Source organism: Etheostoma cragini, chromosome 18, assembly GCF_013103735.1.
Source record: "Etheostoma cragini isolate CJK2018 chromosome 18, CSU_Ecrag_1.0, whole genome shotgun sequence".
NCBI classification, from domain to species: Eukaryota; Metazoa; Chordata; class Actinopteri; order Perciformes; family Percidae; genus Etheostoma; species Etheostoma cragini.
The window spans coordinates 3,948,521-3,974,257 of record NC_048424.1 but is presented as its reverse complement, the minus strand read 5'-3'; the positions used below and the strand labels follow the sequence as shown (position 1 = coordinate 3,974,257).

The window sequence follows — 25,737 nt, the reverse complement described above, 5'->3', positions numbered from 1 at the left end:
TATTTTCATTCCAACACATTTGTATATCCAAATTAAAATAATACTTTTGTCACTAATCATTCAGACTATATATTTCTCTAAAGTTTCGAAATGTCAGCCAGGAAGTTTGATTTCTTTTTTTTCATTTTTAGATGATTACATTCTTTGGGGAGCTCTTTACCCTCAAAGAGTAAAACACAGCATTTCAACCATTTTCTTGACGCATCGTTTTTCGAAGATGCCTTTAAATATCATGGATGTAATCTGAGCCATTTAAAAAAAAAAATCTGGCGCATGAGATTGGGTGTTTTGAGAAATTCTACAAGTCAAGTTGAAGGTTGTTTAAGACCTTCTGAAACAGAAATTTGAAAAGGCAGACAACTCCATCAAAAGCCCACAACGAAGTTGTGGCGTTCATGTCGATGGAAGTAAAGGTCAGAACGGGCTGGAAGCAACGACAGACACATACTGGAAGTGATAACTCTGGCACATCGAAGTGTCAGGAGCAATGGCACCTGAAATTCACTCGCACATGGGTACTGGACCACAGTTTCTTTAGAATGACGAGTGATAATCTGCCTGTCATGTTTGATCAGCACCTTGAAGACAAGCTAGAAAATGGTGTTTATCTGCACTTTAATGCAGAATTATGTGACTAGCTAAAGGATTTGCATTGTTTTGTGTTGTTACATTACATGGAGACTAAATGCCTTTTGACCAAAACGTTCTGCAACTTTAGAAATCTCATTAAATATAGCTGCTTGGGTTCATTGTTGGCACTCCAACTCCAAGTGCCCAAGTAAAGCTACATCTAACTGGTTTGATGAGCCTTGATGCATTTATTGTAAACCAGGCCCTAACTAGCTCAGGGTAAGGCTTCCAGGATGTATATAGAAGGATCAGATATGAGGTACACCTCCAAGAACAAGGTTTGGTGAACCTCTAGTTGTTTTGGACCTGGTTTGTGACTAGCCGGGCTTTCCTTGTGCTCTAATTCAACAATAGTTACAGGTTTTAGCAGCACCCTGAAGTCAATGCATGTCTCTCAATCTCTCTTAAAAAAACTGAAAACTTCAAACCCATTCCCCAACATTTCAGAGTCAGCGGCGCAGACCTCGGACACAGCCGGTACAAACCCACTGATATCTGAAATACCACTAGGGATAGTCACTCTATAGTTATGGGCAAAAACCACCAGAGACAATTTCAGACTTACCAGCTCTGACATTGTTGCACATTCTGAAATTTGTTGGACTACAGGTGAGGTTGGGCTCTTATGTCAGCTCCCTGTTTTGTTTAAAAAAAGTTCAGCAGTGGCTAACCAAGAGCCTGATTAAAAACTGGCAGAATTAGTGTCATATATTTGTACCCTTAGTCATTAATGCGTGCTTGTTCGAATGTGTCATTGGTTGTTAAGATAACCAAGCCGTCGGCAGAGTATCTCAAATATCTCAGCAACACAGAGGATTATGGTGATCACGGTGAAGGTGTACATGGCACTGAGGAAGATAGTTTTTTCAAAGTGTTCGGGCACCATGCACTTTGTCACATTAAAGGCCTTTTCCAAAGCACTGGCATCACACTTGTACAGCGGGTGGACCTGAGGGACAAAAAGAGAAACAAGAGGTGGTAATACTTTCATGATTGTCTAAACTTCCGATCATTATATGTCTACTTAGGTAGATGACACTGTGCACATTTGCAGGGATTCACAGTGTTATTATTAAATGTATCTCACCAAGTACTTGCTAGCTTTACCTAGCATGTACTGGGAAGGACCACCAACTCCAGCCTTTTGTGTTGTAATATTGGGTATTGTGCAGGGTAATGTTGTTGGTGTCATGTTTCAGGAACCATCTTGAAATGCTAAAAACATCTTGTAAACCGGAACATTATCCACCTGTATCCACCTGGCAGAATAACCATGTAAAAGATCCTGGCCATTTTTACACCACCATTTTCTGGTATCATTGACACCAGACAGGGTGTATGCATAGATTCATGGTGGACCCTGCGGACAGCATCGTTTGATCCACCTCTTTGCTTGACAACATGCGTTGCAATTTGGATTAAATCATTTGTTAATTTGGATCAAAGGAAGCACATTTTCAGGATAAAGCCTGACATCGAGCGTTTAGGCTTTGCCTCTCACCTTCTGCTCTCTGTGTGTTGATGTTCTCAAATCCCTTTGCTACGGGAAACAACAACCAACAGAAAGATGTTGATCTTGTCCTGGTGTAGCCTGGTTCCACAACCTTTGGCTTAGCTATCTAACCGGGCTATCTTGACAACAACACCGTCCAAAAACATTGTCCAATATCTGGCTTGCCTTACAAAGTTCAATATTTTGAAGATCTTGATAATTATTGAGTGGTTGCTCCATTGCATGAAAAGATGTGATTTGGGTGTCCACTAGCCCCATTCCTTTAAAGGAGTCCTAGGTATGATGAATGGGCAAAAAGGACCTTTGGCAACTCGGGACATGGTGGACGTTTTACATCTCCTGCCTGGCCTGGGAGCGCTTTGGTGCCAGAAGGAACTTCCCCAAGGTTGTAGGGGATAGTCTGCACACCCTTTTTTCACCAAGACCATTTGCCTTGCACAGCAGCTAGATTCTTGTGAGATCATTAGATCACGTGAATTTATTTTGTCAGGCTGCAAGTAAGGAGTTTGTGTCTTAACTACCAGCTAACCAAACCAATCGATGTCTGGTGAGGAACAACTGGCAGCTACAGCCGTGGTTTAGGTGTGTGTTTGTTCCAAACAACAATGATGGTATTTTTTGAAAATGCATTTCCTTTCCCAAACAGTTTCTAATGACAGAGTCTCGTGTGGTTCTGCGTGTTCTTCATGTTCATGAGCGGCACCTTGATAATGGATGGCTACATAACTATGTCGTAGACAGCACTGGAAGGAAGTGAATTAATTAAGTTTGAAGCTCACAGACCTGGAAGCCAAAGAGGTGGCTTTGTAGCCAGAAGGCGATGACTTCCAGAATGATGCGAAGGAGAACAGAAATTATGTAGAATACGGTATAGATGGGTCGTTCGAGGATCTCTTCCTGGTCAATGTTCTTACAGGCTGCGTAGAGGTGGAAGACTGCCCCAGGAACTAGAACTGTTACCAGTTGTAACGCCCAAAAGACCTGAAAAGGGCAGAAAGAAGGGAACGAAGGAGTGAGTGCCAATGGATGAAACCAATGGGATACAGAATTAAGGTATTCTAAAGTGTTTGATTGATATAGGTGATAGGGGGTAAGGTTAAAAAATATGGGATAGGAGGTTGAGCAGGAAAAGGCAAAGCAAGAATATGTAAGGAAAAAGACTACTTGTATATTCATTATTCATCACTTCACACATTAGTTTTTAAATTGGCCATCCAGGTTGTGTCTTTGGTAACCAAGGCTGTCAGGAACCTAGTTGAGTTCACCTCCCACACTGAAATTACTACTTATATGGAAAAACCTTCATCTTGATCACAGTCTGTGACTGTTTTCTGATTGCAATTGTTTCAGTTCTCAGTTTCAGGCACAGTTTTTCCCTAAAGAAGCCCCCCAAATTTGTGAAATTTAGTGGATTGTTTTTCTGCTTGGGGTTGAGATGCATTATGTGTAATTATTGCAGAAAATTCTGCAAAACATTTTGCGTCCACAGAGTCCGTTTGGCCCTAAAAATATGTTGTAAGGGACTGAAAAGGTTGCACCAGTACATGTCTGTGTAGTTAAGTTTAGTTTGTAAGTCCTACCTGAGGTGTTATGGGTCTGAACTGGTTGTAGCAGTACAGGTTGATTTCTCGGCGATCGGGGTCACAGCTGAAGTGCAGTGCCTCATTTCCATAGACAGCAAAGCCAAGAACTCCCAAAAAGAACATCCGCACCGAGCCGAAGAACAAGGTGTGGAACTGTCCTATCACCGTAGGAGGCCTTAGCTGGAACACATGTACACACAATTATACAATGGCAGAACACATGGATACATACAGGCAGGGACACACAAGAACATTTATAATACATACAAATATTGACAAGCATTCACATTTTCATGGCACAAAACAAGCGACATACAAATGTGCATAGACACAAAGACGTGCACACACACACACACACTCAGTCAGAGACAAAGAGAAAATAGCTTTTGTTAACCAGATGAATGCAGCTGTGACAGAGAGGCGCACTGAGAACCTTGAGCTCTGAAGGCTAAAACAAAACCCATTCAGAGGAAACATTTACCATCTACTCTCTCTACCTGTTCACTTCTGACACTAATACCGAGTCATGTTACTCAAAAACAAAAAAGGCCCAAATGACACTCTAACAAAGCAGAGAGCCATCTGGGCTCGAAACATGTCACCTGACTGTATGAAGACGGAGGTAAATGGAGATGGATTACAAAGCTGAGAATGAAAAACAGATCAATCTCTTTTTGTTTTTTAAGCCTCGAAGGGGGATAATTGTTCCTACGCCGCTGCTCTGTAACTGTCAAATTATAAAGTTGTCTGCTAAGTGGATGAAAGTAACAATAAAATCCCCAACGACCGGGCTTTGTGAACTACTTACGCATCCTTCATAGAAGTTTCTGATGTAGTTTAAAGACATGGTTTGCCTGTGGATACTCCAGGGATGCTCTGGGCCGTCATGGCCGGTTTGCTGCTGACACACAAGGCCACAAAATCTCCAAATGACCCCTCTCTCTCTCTCTCTCTCTCTCTCTCTCTCTCTCTCTCGTTCTCTCTCTCTGCTTTGAAAGCCATGTCAATGCATATTTTTTTTTGCCTTTTATCCCTCCATCAATTGACTCGCTCAGTAGAAAAAGGACAACAGAGACAGAGGGGCCAACAATGGGCTGGGGGGGCATGTTGTCCCTGCATTATAATCCCCATACAACTATGTCAGCGAAAAAAAAAACAACCTCCTGTCACACACAATGCAGAGTGAGATGGTAAACTGCAACTACAATAGGCTACAATGCACCCAGGAGCTCAACTGAACTTAATGTTTGTTTTTAATTTGAAAGACTTTGAGCTTTATTTTGAAAAGCACCTGGTCTTACCCGAGTTACAAAATCATCAGTCTGATAAATTGTCCATTTTAAACTTTATAAATAGGGAAATTTGTGTACATTTTCCCCTCATACTTTCTGACACAAATGTTGGAGTTTTGTCTACGTGGACGCTACATGAGAAAAATAAAAAAGTAAATATCAAGAAATAAACAAGAGTGAGGACAACACACCCTGCACTGTAAATACTTTTGGAAGCGCATTGACGGAGCTTCTGTTGTCCCAAATAAAACTCGAGCAACACAGAAAGCAGCACAGACAAAAAAAGAACTCAAAACTTCAAACTCCAAAAGCCAAACCTGGAGAAAGTGAAATAAAGTCCACACACCAACCGTAATCCTGGCGGAGTGTTGTTCATTCCCCCCTCTTTTTCCACTCCGGGATGATCCCAAACTCATGCCAGTTGCGGGACCTTGCGGGTCAGAGAGCAGTCAAGCCAGACGCAATCAATCCGGGCTATTTCTGCTCATAGCTTTTCAAAATAAAACACAGGCTTCGACAAAAAGCGCCTCAAAATAGAGGCTAATGCATTTATATATGAGAAACATGAGACGAAAAGTAATGCATCCCTGCGAGTATGCAGGGGGAACAGCGCAGTGCAAGAGGGACAGGGTTCCCTTTTCATCTACCAATATTATTTTGCTATCTCCAGTTTGTCATGGGCATTTTTTTTAATAGAGGAAGAATGATTTGGGTGACGGGGTACAGAACCTATAACCTATGACCTTACTGACCTGTTTATAGAGAAAAACAGTGGAAAAAGTACAGTTACATGTTTATGTGAAAATATGCATGTTATTCAGATTTCATTAGTCATATCCCAAGTACACTTCATCGAAGGAGGCCATGAGCAGCATGAATAAATAAGTGAAAAAACAAGATGATGTCAGGGGTCAGGGGGGGGTTTCGGTAAAAACTCTGTGCCAACTCTGTCTCACTTCATATAGAACTTTGGCTGCCAAAACAAAAAAGGAATGAAAAATGAACTTGTATTTTAAATACTGTACCATCTTATTAGTGTGTGCTGTATTAAGGCCTTCGTCATGAGAGCATGAGAGAGTGATCTTCCTATTTTTATGACTGCTTGTCATTGCTTTGCATGGCTGACTGGTGTTGGAGTTGTATGTGTCCTGATGCCTGCTTGGCTTCTTGTAGGAGCTCAAGCTACTGTTGGTAATCTCTGAGAGTGTCCTGATGCTTTCTGCAGCTCTGCATGGCATACTAAAGGAAAAAAAGCTTATGTTTCTGCTGTAGCTGTATGTATGGTGTCCTTTTCATTACTGTGTGTATAATTTAACCTGTATTAATATTTTTTGTGTTGCTTCCTGCTGCTATGGTCTAAAATCATCTGGCACATTTAAAGAAATGTTGATTAATGTGTGTTTTCCTTTAGAAATCAAATACAAATACCTAGACATAATAATACTGCAAGGGAAATTACAATATTTTCCCTCTTTTGTTGTTATTACACACACTACACAAAGGATGACAAACTCTGGAACATGTTATCTCTCCGACATTGTCAGGTTTTTTGTTACAGAGACTGAACCTCCATTATTATTATTTTTGGGGTTCATGAGTTGGTTAACAGACAGCACAGCCTGGCTTCTCGAAGCAAAAAAATAATTCATGATCAAATTCCAAAGCAGGTAGTGCCATCCCTTCAAGGAAACACTGCCATTTGTGACTGTAAACACACACACACACGCACGTACGCACACACACATACGCACACACACATAGACAACCACACACTGACAACAACACACACACACACACACACTAACTGCCACACTCACACACACACAAACACACATACACAAACTAAGTGCCACACTCACACACACAAAAACACACATACACACACTAACAGCCACACTCACACACACACACACACACACACATTCACACACAAAAGGCCTGTTAAAGTGAGTTTTTAAGTCCATTTGTCTCACTGAAGCTCCAGATGGAAACATCCCATCTTCAGACTTCAGCGTGCAGGGACACAAGTTAGAAAAGTGTACGAAAGGAAAAGTTAAACCTCATGAATCATGTCGTGAATCATAACTGTGAGCAAGACTACCAGATTTCCTGTCTTTTTTTTAAGATTTTTTGTTATTGTTGGCATTTTAGGCTCCAGAAGTGTTGGTCTTGTTAGAAATGGCCTGCATAGCCAGACCTTCTTCCAGGGCACTACGGAGTTCTTCTTACATGGCGTAAAGCTCTCAAATGAGCACAATGTCATGATTTTCTGATGAATCTGACCCGCGACACACACTTACTGAAACATGAGTTACAATCAAAAACCCCTCTGGCAGAGTGTTATGACGTCTGTGCGAGGCCATGGCAAACAAAGGAATGATAATGGCGCACCGGTGCATGAATGTAATTATATCCTCTGGGTGTATTAGTTAAAGTACTCAGAGGCGATAAATCAGACTGAAAACACACAGCTGCTTATTTCCACATCCAACGGTTTCAGAGCAACATGAGGATTCATTAAGAGTCTTTGTGTCCATGTCCACCTGATGAATGTCAATCCAGTAATCTCTTCCTATCAGCTGTCTGCCGTCTCGTCCCCACCAATTCCTGAGGGAAATATCTGTCCCGTCAGCTAACTGTGTCTATCTATCTATCTATCTATCTATCTATCTATCTATCTATCTATCTATCTATCTATCTATCTATCTATCTATCTATCTATCCATCTATCTGCGTCTGGGACTCCAGCCTCAAATGTTTTCTCAAAGAGTATTTTAGGCTGACTTTACTGTATTTCCGGAGGGATCCTGACCAGGTGTTTTAAGGATGGGGGTGACAGCGGCAGTTTTGAAGGCACAGGGGACAGTTCCAAGGGACAGTGAGCCTTTGAAGAGGTTAGTAAGGTAGGGGAATAGGAAGGGGAGGCAGGACTTCAGGAGTGAAGTTGGGAGGGAGGAAAGGGAACAGATAGTGGGTTTGGAAGAGCTAGTGATTTCAGAGATTTCCTTAGGGTTGACTAAGTCAAACTGGGAGAGGAGGCAGTGTGTAGGGGTTGGGAGTTCAGGGAGGATGGGAAGAAGAAGGGCCAATAGGGATTGGTAAATTATGTTGTTTTGTCAGCAAAAAAGTGGAGGAATGAGTTGCAGAGATCCAGAGTAGAGGGAGGGAGGGTGGTGATCCGAGGCTTGATGAGGTTGTTCATTGTGGAGAAGAGGGTTCTGGGGTTTTGGCAGGTGTCGGTGAGGATGGTGGAGAGGTAGGCAGATTTGGGAGCAACGAGGGCGTCTTTGTAGGCAGTGAGGTGGAGTTTATAGGCTTCATGGTGGACTGTGAGACGCGATTATTTTGTCAGACATTTAAGTTAGTGGCCAGTTTGTTTCAATTTCGGGAGGTGTAAACCTCCAGTGCTACTCCATGTTTTATTTAGTTGGCCTGAGGATCTGCTGCAGGCGTTTAGTTCCTCCAGCAGCCGCGAGCGCTGTTACAAACCCCAGGAAGTAACCTCTAACATCTGCCGAACAAATCCACCTCTCTGTTCCACTGTCACTCTAATGTGTCTCATCTAATTCAATCCAGAAACCGTATCTCACTCAAAACAGCATTGGTAGTTTTTTTTCCACATTTGTGTGCATGTGGAAGCACCAGAGAAACAAAATACCTCCAAATCCAAGAAAAATGTGTTTTTTTCATAATATGGGCACTTCAGGATTGGTAAAAAGATCTTGGTTTGGATGAAAACACTCCTAAGGAACACGCATGTCCCGAGTGAAAGTCTTTAGTTTTCCCCGGTAAGTGAATACCGCTCTCTGGCTTGAAAGTCCTGTGTTTCAACGCCCAACTATCCATCCCGAACTCCAACCTTTGCGGCCCATCGTGTTCTCAAGGCGCTGACATGCCAACCCAATTATCAGGCGTCGTACAGTCTGGGGAGGTCGGTGACATGAGTCTGTTCGGCATGTTCCGTGCAGTCGTCAGTCAGAGGAGCCTATTTGACATGTTGAATTGGCGGGCGGGCAGTCAGACTCAACGACCAATCTGATTGGTGGAGTGCTAACCCTTGAGTATAGTCTAGAAATCTTGACGCACCCTAGTGGCAACAAATGTAATTTGCAGCCAGGGTCAGACTAGCAACTCCCCGTTTGCCTTCAAGCTTGAAAAACCAAATTCTGGTCAGGCCAATCACTTTGTGTGTAGAGTTTGTGGGCGGGCTTAACACTATGACGGCAGAGCTGCGACGTTCTGCTGCTGCTGGAGCTCTGGCCAACTCTGGAAGACTTGGAGTTAAGTGCTGAAGTCATTTAAAAAAAAGGAAGATGTGTTTGAAGTTTAAATTCAGGCTGAATCCCATTTCTCCATCTAAGCCCTTACCCCTACCCATTACCCCTTACCCCTACCCCTTACCACTAGCCCTTAAAACCAAGGGGTAAGTGCTAGGGGTGAACACATCCCCCTATTAGATGGGACACCACATGGTTGCATCACCATACAGTATTGATCCCAAACTTACAATGTGGAAGTATTAATGGTGGAGATTGGGGGGGCACCAACTGGTTTGGGCTGATCTCCAAATGTTAACAGCATCTAGACTCCCCTTCTATCGATCTACAATATCCATCCATCCATCCATCCATCATCCATCCAACTAGCTTTACCTACATGCCTTCTCTGCCTTCCCTTCCTCTCTCTCTCGCTATCTCTCTCTCACTCACACAAACACACAGTGAGAGAGAGAGAGAGAGAGAGAGAGAGAGGGGGGAAAGAGGGAGGGTCTATGTTGCCGGTGTCTGAGAAGTACCAGCTCAGTCGCCTCTCAGCCGTCAGACAGTCAGTGAGATAACACCTGTCAGAAAAAGTTTCTCTGTCCTGGCAGCCTGTCTCGGAGGAAAAAACCTCGACATTGCGTCTTTACGCACGGAGCATCCCGGTCTTTACCCCCATCCCCCTCTCCCTACCTAAACCTATCCCTAAACCAAACCTAACCCAAACCAAGGAGCATTCTAACAGCAGGGAGACAGCTGTCCACACAGACAGCAGAACCCTCTATCTGCGTGTGTCCCGCCCGTGTGTCACTCACCGCCACCGGAGTGCGCGCTCCACGGATCGACCGATGGATGACGACTTCCTCTCCAACCTGCCGCCCGGAGACCTGGAGGCTGTAAACGCCACCGGGCTGGATCTCCCCAGCTGGTGGGAGTCCTCTGACGGCGCGGAGACGGTGCACTTTGCCGTGCGCTGCGTCATGACCTCGGTGTACACGGGCATCGTGAGCGTGGGGCTGCTGGGAAACATTACGCTGGTGAAGATCTTCGTGACGAACAGTGCCATGCGCAGCGTGCCCAACATCTTCATCTCCAGCCTGGCAGCGGGAGACCTGCTGCTGCTCGTCACCTGCGTGCCCGTGGACGCCTTCCGCTACTTCTCCGAGGAGTGGGTGTTCGGCGAGGCGGCGTGCAAACTCATCCCCGTCATCCAGCTCACCTCGGTCGGCGTGTCCGTGTTCACGCTCACGGCGCTCAGCGCCGACAGGTAGGACGAGAGGAACACGTCCCGTTGTCTTTCCTCATGTTTAGGAGTCTTCCTCAGAAAATTAGTGATACGTTTCATAACAGGGCTGTAGTCATTATCACCTTATTTGTCGAATCCAAGACAAGTCCAAGACCAGGTATTGTAGAGACCAAGTCAAGACAAAGTCCAAAGAGATTCGATTCAGAGTCAAGACCAAGTCCAGGACAGAAAAAAAGTCTAGTGTGTGATCGGTTATCAGGTGACCAGTTTTTCAATTTCCCTCCAAAATTATTATAAACATCATATAGAGACCTGGACTCGGTCAAGAACAAAAGCCATATTTGGCAGAGACCAGGAGAGACCGAGACAAGTCCGAGTCCAAACACCAGCCAGTCCCAGACAAGTCCGCGTCCACAGAAAACCCGTCATGAGTCCGGACCCGAGTCCGGTCACAGAAATATAGCCAAATGTTCCTCTGATAATACAGAGACGTTATAGGCACAAAAGGGGACAGAAATACTGAAAAATGTGAAAAAACTAGGAAAAGTGCGAAAAAACGATCAAAAACGAGTAAAATGTTGAAAAAGGCCCAAAATTCTTATTCTAATGTGTCAAATACATCTGTCACATCTGTGAAAAAGGTAGGACGAGAAGAACACGCAGCTTCCTCTTCTTCAACGTGGATGTTTTGCATGCAATTGTCAGAGACTTAGTGATAGTTTTTTTCTTAAATTCAAATAAAATTCAAAAGATATTTGTCACAAAGGTGACAAAAAAAGGCAACACAAACTATGGAAATGCGACAATGTGTGAAAAATCGTCAGAAAAGAGTCACAAGTTTTAAAAAAAGCGACTAAAACATGGATTAAAGCAACTGAAAGGTCATAAAGTGACAGAAATGTTGAAAAATTTGACATTAATGTTAAAAACAGCAATTAAAACAATAAAAAAGGCTGACAGAAACTGTCAAAAATGTGACAAAAATGTTGAAACAAAATGAGATAAAAAACATTGCTGAATGTTTTGCAACTCATTCTCAAAGATTGTTGATAGGCCTACATTTCCCCAGTTAAGAGAATAACACCCTAATAACCTCCCCATGAGGAGAGGGGTCATCTTTGAGATAACATTGAGTCTTTAGTACTGACAAGTGACCTTTTAATTGGTAGTAATGCAATGTACGGAAGATGATTAGTGCTAAACAAATGTGAAATATGTATTTGAGATCTGTTGGATTAATGTGTGGATGATTTCTGGTTGAATGGATTAGTTGTTTAGTCTCTAGAATGTCTGAAAAATAGTGAAAAATGTGATCAGGGTTTTCCCAAAAGCCCAAGATGATGTCCTCAAATGTCTCGTTTTGTTCGACAACTCAAAGATGTTCAGTTTACTGTCCCAGAGGAGAGAAGAAACTAGAAGATATTCACATTTAAGATGTGGGATTACATGCACGAGCACACACACACACACACACACACAAACACACACACACACACACTCTCTCCTCCTCTAAGAAATGGCAAATACTGAGGAAAGCTCATTGTGGGACTGGCTCTAGTGGCTGTAATTCTGCCCCAAGGCTGAATTTTGGGAAATATTGGGTCTATATAAAAGAGACTTCAGATACAGTATTAGGGACCACTAAGGTCTATATAAAAGAGACTTCAGATACAGTATTAGGGGACCACTAAGGTCTATATAAAAGAGACTTCAGATACAGTATTAGGGGACCACTAAGGTCTATATAAAGGAGACTTCAGATACAGTATTAGGGGACAACTAAGGCCTATATAAATATATCCAAAGAGCACATTGTCATAGGACCTTTAAAGATGGAGGTGCAACATGGCGGCTGTCACACAAGCACGTCATTACACAATGGAGAGTTACGTTCTCTGGTTTAGATATAAGGACAAACTGTCCCGTATTAGAGGGGAGGTTTGGAGGACTTGTTGGTGGATTCAGCTGTAAAATGGCTGTTTGATGAATCTGTAATTTGGACAAAGAGTCTCTGGAGGATTAACGTACTATGCAGCATGATTATTATCGCTGCTTAAGATGATTGGTGGTGCCGCACTGATTCGCATGAAATAACAAAGAGGATGGTGAGAAGACGAGAGAGAGAAAAGACGCAGGGACAGGAGGTGAAGAGAACAGCAACGTGGGAAAAAAGCAGAATGTGAGGCAATATGTTACAATGAGACTGTTGTCTGACACTGAAAGATGAAAGAAGTCGTGTGTATATATAGATATACATAGAGCATGTAGATATATACACATACGGTATCACACACAGGATCACACTTCACACAGGCAGATAAAAAAGAGACTACAACGCCAGAGCCCGTCTATGGAGAGCCTGTTGGCTCCCTATCTCCCAACCTATTGAGCCCTATTGTAACAACTCGGAAGTTTCCCAAGAGTGGATGTTCTCCCATTATTAGACATCTCTGACACCACTCACCACATACCTGGATCACAGTCCAGGCGGTAGAGTGACAGATGTCACTTCAAAGTGACATGGTGCATGGGGATGCAGAACGCAAATCTACAAACTTTAAAATAAATAGATAAAATAAATGGGTGGCATAAAAAACATGTAGAAGAGCATTGTTAAATAGTGTAAAGAGATGTGCAATTTATACAAGCTTATAGAAAGAGAACCTTTTTTCAGGAGGGTTTCATTAAGCTGCCCGGTACAACCACAGTCTGATCTGCTGGCTACTGAGCAGCGGTTTAGGGGGTAAGGGCCTTGCTCATGGGCACCTCAGTGGTGGTAATGAGTGGAGAGACAAGCGCTGCTGTCACGTGGTGTACGTGAGCCAGCAGCGTAGCAGACAAAGTAGGGAAGTACAGCTGCTCTTTCACTTTCCCCATCCAGATTTTGTCCTGTCGGCCTCGGGATTGAACCGACAACCTCCTGGTCACAAGCTTTCTTCTCTAACCTTCCCTTCCATGTGTGGGTTTACCTCCCAGGCCTCTAGCCACAGAGCAGGACATTAAGGACATCTGTTTTGATGTCAGGACATTCATTAGAAGTCAGGTCCCTTTTGTGAAGGTAGTAGGTTAGACGTTTGAGGATATTTGTAGAAAGTTTTGACAGTTGTGGTGTAGCCAGATCTTCTCCCACAGCGCTATGGAGGTTAAGGTGAAGCCTAGCTGCTTTAAAGCCAAACCACTTTTTAATTCATGCTCTCAGCAGCCTGCGAGGCTGACTCAGGCTCTGCAAACGGCAAAACAACCCACCGCCTGACACTTGACAAACACTTAATATGCACAGTGGCGATGAGTGTGAGTCTAAGGTTGTGTGAAAGATGTTTCCTGTGTGCATGTCGTGTCGTTACTCCTGACCAGCGATCATCTGAAACCAATGCTTCCTAAATACTCTGATCACATGAGCTGCTCCCTTGATTAGCAATTAACAGCCTAATTCTCCGTGAAATACCGGGCCCAGGATGCCCTCTGCTTCTTAAAAGGAAGCAGAGACTTTAAATCCAAGATCAGTCCTGTCTGTAGACACAGGACAGAAACCTAAAAACACAATCACGTCATGTTTTGGGACGTCAACCGGAGCTGACAGCCACATCTCCCTCAGGGCACCACGTAGAATATTAAACTCCTCGGTTAAAATTTGACTTGCCTGAACCGTTTGCAAAGCAGATAAACCTCTGAACTAGAGGTCGACCAGTACGGGGTTTTCTCTGGCCGATGCCGATCTTTAGAAATCCGGGTCAGCCGATGGCAGAGAAACGCTGTGTGCTTGTTTTTAAAGCTCTATTTGAAATGTAAAGGTATAATGGAAAAACACATATTGTATAAATAATGTATGAAAAATATATTAAATGAAACAGGTAAGAAGAAAATAAACGGTCACATAAAATTGTCTACAAAAAAATAACGTTTAGTGCATTTAGCAGGATTTATCAAACGTCTGAGAACAAAAATTGGCAAACTTTCATAAATAAAAAAAATCAATAACAGTTTTAAAGGGGCACTATACAGTTTCTCAATAGTGCCCCACCTACAGTTTCTCCATAGAGCCCCCCTACAGGTTTATCTATAGAGCCCCCCTACAGGTTTATCTATAGAGCCCTCTCTACAGGTTTATCTATAGAGCCCCCCTACAGGTTTATCTACAGAGCCCCCCCCTACAGGTTTATCTTTAGAGCCCTCTCTACAGGTTTATCTATAGAGCCCTCTCTACAGGTTTATCTATAGAGCCCTCTCTAGAGGTTTATCCATAGAGCCCTCTCTACAGGTTTATCTATAGAGCCCTCTCTACAGGTTTATCTATAGAGCCCTCTCTACAGGTTTAACTATAGAGCCCTCTCTACAGGTTTATCCATAGAGCCCCCCTACAGGTTTATCTATAGAGCCCTCTCTACAGGTTTATCTATAGAGCCCTCTCTACAGGTTTATCCATAGAGCCCCCCTACAGGTTTATCTATAGAGCCCTCTCTACAGGTTTACCTATAGAGCCCTCTCTACAGGTTTATCCATAGAGCCCCCCTACAGCTTTATCTATAGAACCCCCTACAGGTTTATCTATAGAGCCCTCTCTACAGGTTTATCTATAGAGCCCCCCTACAGGTTTATCTATAGAGCCCTCCCTACAGGTTTATCTATAGAGCCCCTCCCTTACGTGTTTCTCTATAGGGCCCGAACCTATAGGTTTGTCTATAGAGCCCCCCCTACAGGTTTCTCTATAGAACTCCACCTACAGGTTTCTCTAAAGAGCTCCACCTACAGGTTTCCCTATAGAGCTCCACCTACAGGTTTCTCTATGGAACTCCCCTTACAGGTTTCTCTATAGAACTCCCCCTACAGGTTTCTCTATAGAGCTCGACCTACAGGTTTCTCTAAAGAGCTCCACCTACAGGTTCCTCTATAGAGCTCCACCTACAGGTTTCTCTATGGAACTCCCCCTACAGGTTTCTCTATAGAACTCCCCCTACAGGTTTCTCTATGGAGCTCCCCCTACAGGTTTCTCTATGGAGCTCCACCTACAGGTTTCTCTATGGAGCTCTATAGAGCTCCCACTTCAGAGACGACTACAGCTCAACTCAAAAAAAGACATGTAACCATTCTGGTGACTCAGACGCTGTTCAGTTAGGTTAGATTAGGATCAACAAACTGAATAGCTCTCCTTTAATCAATAGTAGTGCTGCACACGTGAACACCAACTATGTTCTTGATGCGGAGTAATGTGTAGAGGCCCCGGTGATACTTGGAGCAAAGTCTCACGTTGCGTTGAGTCTTCTTACTGGTTTAAAAATAGTGATTTTGATGCTGGCATAGTAGTGTCCCTAGCACTCTCATTCAAAAGGCCATTCAATAAAACAACAAGGACAAGGTGAATCTTAAAAGTGGCATTTCTGTCCTAGTTATGCTTTTAAACGACAGTTTGACTCGGGTAGATTAAAAAAAAGACCCTAGGTTCATAGACCTCGATTTCGGTGGGGACAGTGGGGACGCAAAACCTAATCATGGGTCATCTTTTTTTGAAAACCTCGTCTTCAATTTAGTTTAAAAAATAAAGTTCATAAGTAACACATCTAATTCTTACGCGACAGATGCCCAGATGCTGGCTCCACGCTCCTCTGTTCACCGCACGGTAATGCTTAATGTGAAAATGCTTAATGTGGTTTAATGATCACCTAATGTATCATGTCCATATCTTGTCATGAGCACTAAACCAAAATGTAAAATTATAGAAGTTATCTCCCATTAGCGTTTTCTTCTTCTTTGGCCCTACCGTGAGGAAAAAGCTTAACGTGGTTTAATATACCTGAACAGTGATCACTGATTATCACATTTCTCTCTCATATTGCTCCTCAAAACAAAAAAAATTGAACCAGACATTTGGAGATGATTGATCGTTGTTTATGGACATTAGACCACGTTACGTTTTTTCACGTTAGGACTTATAAAGCCCATGAGAACTGTGGAGAGTCAACCCAGCTGAGAATGGGAAGCAGAAACGCTTACGGTGAGATAAGGTCCATAACAGTAGGACTTTGGGTTAGATCTTTTGACAGTTTTCCGTGGTTATGAGGAGCAATATGAGAGAGAAATTTGGTGATCATTGTTCAGGTGCATCAGACCACGTTTTTATTCATTTACATTAGTAAGCTACAGGAGCGTCTTTCAAAACATGACATGCGCAAAACGCAAAAAAAAAAAGTTGCGTTTATGATCGTGCCCGGCACTTCTGGAAATGCACTTCCAAATGCGTTTCTGTCCCTGGCACATTTCTAACCAAACTGACGCCTGGGCCTAGGTTGCATTTTGGCGCTTTAATACAACAAGCAAGATGTTGTTTTGCAAAGGGAACGAGTTCATTAAGCATGTGACGGAAATGTGTGCTTTGGTATGATATTCTGGGAAAGATATGTTATATAAGATAAATGGATTACTTCAATCTTATCTTTTTCTACTCGATCAACGCATTTTCATAATTGGGTTCCTATGGTATCATACAAAACGTATACTTGTTGTGACGCAACGCATTCTCAGGAACAAAATTACAGCGACCGGTCATATGACCTTAGCCGAGAATAAGGTTGACTGTCAGCCGGGTACAGAACATCGCAATGGCCGTTACATTTTAGTTTAACGGACAGAAATGTAGCGTCATGCGTCCGTTCCAGTTGACTTTAGACAACTGTTGTTGTGATTTAGCGCTATATACTTTAAATAAAATTGAACTGAATTGAAATTGAATCTTACCTAGCTACTGAGCATGTGCAACACCCAACAAAGATAGTGTAGGAGTGAGATGTCTCACTCTGCAGCTAAAACAAGTGAGATGTCTCACTCTGTGGCTCAAACAGAGACCTAAACACACAGGGTGAGAACAGGATCTTCAGCAATCCAAATACAGTACAACATAAATATGGTGTTTTTTGAAGATTAAATCATTTAAACCTATTCTGGTACAACCTCAAAAAACAATTATCTTTCATGAACGTCCGTTACATTCAAGCCTTTGCCAAATGAGTTGCTGCAGAGCTAATTAAGACTATCAGCTCTACCTATCTCTCTCTGTAGTTCTCAGTATGACTATTTTCAGGGCATGTGTTCACTAATCTGTAGAGGAATACGTTTTTTAAGTACCCCTCCCAACATCAGCACCCCCGAAGCTGAACCATCCATTGAGGTTGTAATTGAACAGTTTGTGTAACAGTTGAGTCACGCTCTGACTCACTCATTACGCCTAATCGTTGAGTCACACCTGTAAATAACAACACGACATCTTGTTGGATTTCCATCGTGTGTGTTTGGCGATTTGCACGTTGGTTTCTTAATGGAAAGTGGTAGAAATGTGTTCATAAAATATGTTCCGCCTCTGCTGAATGAAAAGATTCTCTGACTGTTAATGTCTCAACAGGAAGTCAGCAGACACTAAACGCCTGGATGAAGTGTGTGTGTTTATATGTGTGTGTGTGTGTTTAAGTGGGAGTGTTTGTGTGTCTGTGTGTGTATGGGTTTAAGTGGTAGTCTCTGTGTGTGTGTGTGTGTGTCTGTCTGTGTGTGTGTGTGTGTGTGTGTGTGTGTCTGTGTGTGTGTGTGTGTGTTTGTATGTGTGTGTGTAAGTGTTTGTGTGTGTGTGTGTGTGTGTAAGTGTTCAAGTGGGAGTCTTTGTGTGTGTGTGTAAATGTATGTGTGTGTGTCTGTGTGTCTGTTTGCGTGTGCTTTTGTGTGCGTGTGAATTTGTTTAAGTGGGAGTCTGTGTGTGTATGCGTGTGCGTGTGTGTGTGCGCGTTTGTTTGTGTGTAAACTACACTTAAAGATGCAGTCTGACTCCACAAGCACCAGATGAATGTTTTTCAGAGAAATCCAACAGAAACTGTGTTTTCTCTCCAGCTGACTGCAGATGAGAGATGGAGCGACTGCAGGGGAGCTTTGGGGGCGAGAGACTATTAAAATAGGGAAGAGACAGAGAGAGAGAGGCTACTAGTATTACACCACACAGACTTTTATGTAGGTTTGCAACAAGCATTAAAGGTATTTTTAAAATGTTGGTAAAATATGCAAGTGGCTAAGAAAACAATGGTAATCTATTCAGTGGCTGGTGGATAAAGCATTACATACATTACACATTAGACATTACTCAAACATACGTTTTTAACCCTGGCTGCAACCAATTGTTTCTGTTACTGTGGATTATTTTTTGGATAAACAGATTAGTTGTTTGGTCTATTAAAGCATTTCAAAGTTATTTGGTTTGCTGTCACAGAGGATTGGAGAAACTAGAACATATTCACATTCAACAAGCTGACATCATAACAAATGACTGAAATCGATGAATCATTCAACCTGTTGCTTAAACGTGCTTCAAAATGCCCCAAAACAATCTGGATCAGGGTTACCCAAAGCCCAAGGTGTTGTCCTCAGATGTCTTGTTTTCTCCACAACCCTTCAGGTTTAAGGGCACTTTAGTTTCTCAGGCACGGAAGTTCCCACTTGGTATTTATTTATACAATATGCAGCATTATAAGCAGGAGCGCAGAGATCTATACCAACGTCCGAGTGTAGCTCTGTGCGTCATCGAAATACTGAAGCTTAAGCTTTCACGACGACGGCTGATCCATTATTTTCTCGTATGGGGACACTTAATCGCATCTTATTGCTTTCTTTTAAGTGTAGCTGCATAAATGTTCAGTGCTTATTATTTATTTATTCTAATCAAGAAGTGTGTGTGTGTGTGTGTGTGAGTGTGTGTGTGTGTGTGTGTGTGTGTGTGTGTGAGTGTGTGTGTGTGTGTGTGTGTGGACATGAGTGGGGCAGAACAAGCTAAGACAAGCTTAAAAAACACTGCGCTGATTCAAAATCAGACAGCACAGACCTCAGGGAAAAGAGAGAGAGAGAGAGTGTGTGTGTGTGTGTGTGTGTGTGTTTGTGTGTGTGTGTTGTGTGTGTGTGTGTGTGTGTCCTGCAGTAAAGGTAAAGGTCAGCACTTAATGTGTCATGCATGGGAGCAGCTGAAACCCTCTGATTGTTAATGCAACTGGACTCCAATTTAAATGCAGGGCTTGACTGTTACAAACTCCAATGATAACAACCAGTTTTACATTCATACCGCGGCTCTGGGCCTGTTTGTCTCTGTTTTTTAACATCTTGGGACCATGTTCGAAAGTCATGTTCTCATTTCAGCGTGTTGTCTTTAATCCATTAGTGACTCAAACCAAAGGACAAAAAAAACACTCATTGGTGGAAGAAGTATTGAATCTCAGTACTTAAAGGTGCCATTACATGGTGCTCTTTGGAGGCTTTTATATAATAATAAAAAAACAAAAACAGTATGGGCTCTGGCATTTTAATTACGTTAGTTTTAGTTTAATGTTACTGTGCTTACAATGTGTGGCCCAGTTGACCTTCTGGATTACAGTTCTGGTTATCTATCAGGTGATCTGCATGGAGCTCCACTTTGCATAATCTCCCACGGGACAATGAATGCTGCACGCATTTATCTAACGAGAACACACGGCTTGGACAACAAGTACATGGCTACACAGCTGAAAAGGACTGGGCGGTTTTTAAGATAAATATACAGGTTGTATATTAACCCTGTGGGAACGGATGGCTTACATGTGATTAAGCAGAGTATCGGGTAGTACTGGGAGCAGTGGGAGCGGTGGTAGAACTGGGAGTAGCGGTATGATGGGTGAATATTATAGGTTTACAAAGAGAAAAAGCCCAAAGTCCCCCCCCCCCCAAAGGGACTTAGCATCTCCAACAGAAAGCACTGATCACAGCCTGCTCCAAACAGCTCCACTGTAGTCCAGCCTTTACTTCAGAGAAAAACACACCTCACTTTGTACTACATGTTACAATGCTCACCTAGCTGCTTCTGACTGGCTAGTAGTCCTTACCTAGGTACTGTCAGGGCACGCCCTCATAAACTGCTTCTGACTGGCTAGTAGTCCTTACCTACGTACTGTCAGGGCACGCCCTCATACTCTGCTTTTCTGTGTGGCGTATGTATATTCTCCCCATGATTGTGTGGGTTTCCTTCGGGTGCTCTGTTGTCCCCTTCTGCCCTCACAAAACATGTACTAGGTTCTCCAGTCAGTGCCCTTGATCAAGGCACTGGCTCAGATCTGGAGTTGGTCCAATTGTAACATTTTAGATACAACAGAAAATACAGAAAAGTAGAATAGTCCTCCTTTAAAAGGCATTGGCTGGAGTTAGTGATGTTGGTACGGCTCTTGGGAGGACAGTCTCCTAAAATGATTGATTACTTTTAATTTCCTAGCTCTGCTGTGTGACGCGAGTGGAAGCAGCTGAGCTCAGAGGGAGCGCCCGGTCTCCTGTTCCCGCTGCGTTAACGCGTCTGTTTACCAAGATGCAGAGAAGTCGTCTGTCTCAGAATGCTATTATATCAGCTTGTTAACGGGAAACTCATTTCCTGATCACACAGCTGTGGGCAGCGATTGGCTGTGTGTCCCTCTAATGAGCCCCTAACAAGACTAAAGGCCACTAACAAGCTCTTATGGGATCCTAACTTGCCTGAAGGTCCTTGATGAGCACAATAAGCCTAATGGATAATTAGCCTAACGATTGGAGTGGTAACTGGAGCCCCAATCACTTCCTATCAAGATGACGCTCACACACACACACACACACACACACACACCCACACACACACACACACACAAGGTGTAAAACAGTGACATTATGGCAGAAAACTCACCGTAGATATTAGAAAACATAAACAAAATGTGTCCTACAGTTAGCTGGGATGATTTTTGCCCCCACTGCAGCTGGGTCTAACGTTAGCGGCCTGCTAACGTTAGCGGTCTGCTAACGTTAGCGGCCTGCTCACCCACTGCCGCTGGGTCTAACCGTCCTTTCTCACGCTCTGTAACTCCCGAGCTGCGTCGGGCAGCTCTCTTCTCCCAGCAAGCTGCGACAGAGTTTTGTGAGACGTATTGTCACTATGACAACCAACAACAATCAGCATTGGTTGTGTACAAATCAAATCACGAGAGGAAATCATTCATTGGCCTTTCCATCCATTTTATTTCCATGTCAACAACATTATGAGCAAGCAGTGCAGGAACCAAGGACCACATCGTCCTGACAACAGAAAGAACCAAACATTACAGCAGCCCTGCGGGAAGAGTTTGTGTGATAGAGAAGTGGCAGAAAAGGAATAAACCTTTTCCATATTTCCAGCTTTGTTCGTGGAATGGATTTTTCTTTCAGCTGTCTGCCATTAAAGTGTTGACAGCAGGAGTCCTGAGGAGGAAAGAAAACCTGCTGCTCTGCTTTTTGAAGTGATGTTGAAGCTTAACATGGTTCATTCTGAAAGTTAATAATAATTTAATAATGTAATACTCTTCATTCATCCCCTATGGGAAAATTACAACTTACACTTTGATGTTATTACACACTACACACGGAAATACACACATGCTCAGGTGCTACATACATGCACTAATGGAGAGATGTTTTGGGGGGGCCTGAGCGGTTGAGGGGGGCTTTCCTCAAGACCTTGGCAGTGCACTGGCATCTGTCCAGCCACCAGTCCACACTCTGTACTTTGGTTAGTTTTGGACTTGAACCAGCGACCGGTTCTCAACCAAACTCCCTACTGACTGAGCTACTGCCCCCCCGAACCATTGTTAGAGAGTTGTCAACGATGCTACGAGAAGGAGAGAAACCAGATGGAGAAGAGAGTGGAGAAGTGGAATGAGTAAGAGATGTCATTGGACTTAGAGGAGAGGGCTTTAACAGGACGCTGCTCTGCTTTATTGGCATTTCCTTCAACCAATCGCAATCATCTTGGGCGGAAAATGTTTGTATAGCAATGGAGTCTAATGGCCAAAGACTTAGAACATATTATTGAGCTGTACAATAAACCTTATTTGTATATACTGTGGGCAAATATGTCTATCCTGATTGAAATGTAGCTCATCGTAAATTCTTTCAGTAAGAATTTTAATCGGTGCACTCCTAAATAAATTCAGCTGTTGTCCTAATAAAGGCACTTTTTTGCTGTGTATAACTGTGGCATATATGCTAATCTATCCTGATTTAAATAAAAGCTCAGGGTAGATTCTTTCAGGAAGACCTAATTTAATCAGTGTTCTCTTCCTAAATGGAATCAGCTGGTGGGTGCGTTCACCTTCCTGCTTAACCAATCAGAATCGTACACAAATTGCAAGAGTCACAACCCTGCCTTAAAAAAATCTGCAAGAACAGCTGAATAGCACAGGGAGAAACAGATTTCAGGGTGAGCTCCTCGACCGGCGACCAAAATGCACTCACTCCCCTACAGCACCAGCTCTCCACCTCAGATTTGGCACCACACACACACAAGCACCTGCCAAACACAGTGACACGTTTTCATCGGAGAAAGAAGTAAACACTTAGAAGTAACGCTAGTCAAATATAGTGTTACTGCATCTAGAGGGCTACCATCAAAACGTGGGCTATCTGATCAGAAATGTGTTTATGTGGGAGAGCATGATAACTTCTATTCCTCCATCTAGATAAGTTTACCAGTACTTATCTGAACTAACGACACGATCACCGTCACTACATATAAAGAAAACGGTGACTTTCACTCGGTGCTTTTCACTGACGGTAAAACCAAAGTTGTTGTATGTACTGCTGCGCTGGCACTGCTGCGTTGCTAAATGAGAACATCTCACCAGGAGACTTCCCCAAATTCCTCATTAGCCCTCTCACGTCTGGCAGGTTCAAAATTACACGGCTGCTGGCCTTTCCAGCTCTTCCTCATCCCAGTCAGTCAACGTAGTTCTAGCACTAGGCTGAGGCTACTCTCCCAATTGTGTAATCATCATTGAGTTTAAAACCCCCCGCTAATACCCAAAAGCTGGCCTTCAAAACTATTTGGAGACGTTTTTAAAAATGATATACTGTACATATCTTGAGTGCTTTTTTTACCCAGTGGTGGTTAACCTGCAACACAGCCTTTAAATGGTTCACAAGTTATGAAGGGGCGTGGTCTGTGTACAGGTGTGGATAGAGTATGGAGGGGAAGGAAGAGTGTCTCGGCACTAATTATCAGTGTTGCCAACAGGGACGTTGTAGAGCGCCCTCTGGTGGACAAACTATGCAAATAAAGAGGTTGACCGTCCGTTTTTATTTTATTTTTGCAATATTAATTTATCAGAATAATTATTTGTTATTAGAAATGATTCTGACTAATAAATATTTAAAAAAATCTTTGTTTATTTTTAATCGGCCATTATAAATGCCAATACCGATAGTTTGGGAAATGCCTATTATCGGCCGATAATATCAGTCCGCCAATACGCTCTAGTATGGAGTGAATGAGAAGAGTCTGAAACATGTCCTCCATCTATCCGTCTCTCTGCTTTCTCCTGTGTTGTCTCATCCTCACATCAGCTCGCTTTTCTCTGGCTGCAAAAAAAAAAAAATTAAAAAGAAAAGATTTTTAACCAGGATCATAAAAGCACACAGTTCATAACACCGGCTCATTTTCTACCTTGATAACTACCACGGCAATAAACTCGACCTCTATGTTCCACATGTTAAATCTCAGTCTGTCCAAAGCATTTGATCATTTGATAAACTCCTAATCGAATTGCATAGCTAATGTTGTTGCAGCCATTTTAACTTCATTTCATGTCATGAGTCAGTGAGATGAATAGACTGGACCGCTACTGAAAATAATTAAAATCCTCCAGGAGGTGTGCGTTTTCGACTGCTTAATGTGCACTTTTCTCACAATATAGCTCTCTGTCATCTTTAGTATTGTCTCTCAGATCAGGTAAAGGGAGGACTGGACCATTTCTATGTAGACTTGGTTGCAACTTAAGGACCAATGTCTGCCTCTGTGTCAAATCTATGCTGTAGTAACGGACCTTATGTCTTAGCCCAACGTGTATTCCTCCAGAAATGTAGCTACACGTCGCACACACACGCTAATCACAAGTGTGATTGATTGGCTTGGCCGTGGCTTTGTGGCGTCACATTTCCCCTCTGTATGTGTGTGTGTGTGTGAGTTTTTGTCTGTTCGTATGTGTGTGTGAGTGTGTGTGTGTATGTGTCTGTATGTGTGAGTGTGTGTAAGTGTGTGTATGTATGTGTCTGTGTGACTTTGTGTGTGTGTGTGCGTGTGTGTGTGTGTGTGTGAGTGTGTGTGTGTGTGTGTGAGTGTGTGTGTGTGTGTGTCTGTATCTGTGAGTGTTTGTGTGTGTGTGTATGTGTCTGTTTGCGTATGTGTGGGAGTTTGTGTCTGTTTGTGTGTGTGTGTGTGTCTGTGTGTGTGAGTGTGCGTTTGTGTCCGTGTAGCTTAACGAATGTTAAGCAGTCAGTGTCACCTTTTCATGAATAAATATGGTTTTGAAAACATTGAAAGAGGTATGAATCCAGCATATGGGAAGCTTTCATGAGGCAACGTTCCTTTTGCATAAACGCTCAAGGTTCTGACTTTGTGTTTCTGTGTTGTATTCATCGCTCAATAATCACAAGGTACTGCAGATGTGTGATGTGTGTGTGCGAGTGCTTACAGACACACCCAACCCAAGGCTGTTCCATCTGCACACACATTATTCACTACGTCTCTACATTTTGTAGTCTGATATCTTATAAAAAGTGCTGCTCACTCATTACAACATTCCCTAGTATTTTAAAAGTCACAAATTGTAAAAGTGAGATTTCCATGGCGTTTTTTAAATTATAAAACAAGTCAAGTTGCTCTATAAATATTGTGATAGTGTGGCCCAATCCCAAAGTGAGCCCTGAGGACTAAGGACTCAAAGACTTAACTGATCTCAGGTGCTGAGTGAGTGTGTGAGGATAGGTATGAATGGGATTGGGACAGCCCTTCACGAGATCACATGTTACCATGGCAACGGTTAATTACAAAGATGTTGAACTGAGTGGAGCAGTGAGTGATACGATAGAGAGGCTGAAGGTTTAGTGCAATATGTGCAAAATAAACTGACACACACACACACACACACATTCACACACAGTCCAAATATGTGGAATAAAAGTCTCTTTAAAACCTGTTTTTTGCTCTATAGGCAAGGCAGCTTTATTTGTATAGCACATTTCAGCAACAGGGCAATTCAAAGTGCTTTACACAAAATCATTTAAACAGATAAAACACAAGTACAAACAGTTAAAAGTTATAAGCATTAAAAATCAATAAGACACATGAATATACAGTTGAAAACAAAATAGAAACATTAGGACACATAAAACACCA

The 25,737-nt window shown here is 42.8% G+C and overlaps 2 protein-coding genes across 2 annotated transcripts in view; one reads left to right on the top strand and one right to left on the bottom strand.

The window, feature by feature from the left end:
* Positions 1–124: 124 nt before the first annotated feature.
* Positions 125–5,454, bottom strand: cx23 (connexin 23). Its single transcript, XM_034899878.1, has 4 exons — positions 5,365–5,454; positions 3,724–3,906; positions 2,927–3,124; positions 125–1,579 (listed from the first exon to the last, which is right to left on the bottom strand). Exons 1-4 carry the CDS (start codon positions 5,392–5,394, stop codon positions 1,382–1,384), a joined length of 609 nt encoding a protein of 202 aa, XP_034755769.1. The 5' UTR covers positions 5,395–5,454; the 3' UTR covers positions 125–1,381.
* Positions 5,455–9,817: 4,363 nt separating this feature from the next.
* The window catches only part of nmbr (neuromedin B receptor), a 38,871-nt gene continuing 22,951 nt past the window's right edge, over positions 9,818–25,737 (top strand). The window contains exon 1 of the mRNA XM_034899873.1: positions 9,818–10,544. Coding sequence (XP_034755764.1) covers positions 10,126–10,544 — 419 coding nt within the window. The 5' untranslated portion in view covers positions 9,818–10,125. The remainder of the gene's footprint in view (positions 10,545–25,737) is intronic.

Excerpts from the sequence above, each read along its gene's own strand:
- cx23 (XM_034899878.1), bottom strand. The coding sequence starts at position 5,394 with ATGAACAACACTCCGCCAGGATTACGGTTG. Across the intron at positions 3,125-3,723 it reads TCAGACCCATAACACCTCAG|GTCTTTTGGGCGTTACAACT; the intron begins GTAGGACTTACA and ends TGCCCTTTTCAG. Across the intron at positions 1,580-2,926 it reads GCCACCTCTTTGGCTTCCAG|GTCCACCCGCTGTACAAGTG; the intron begins GTCTGTGAGCTT and ends TTTGTCCCTCAG.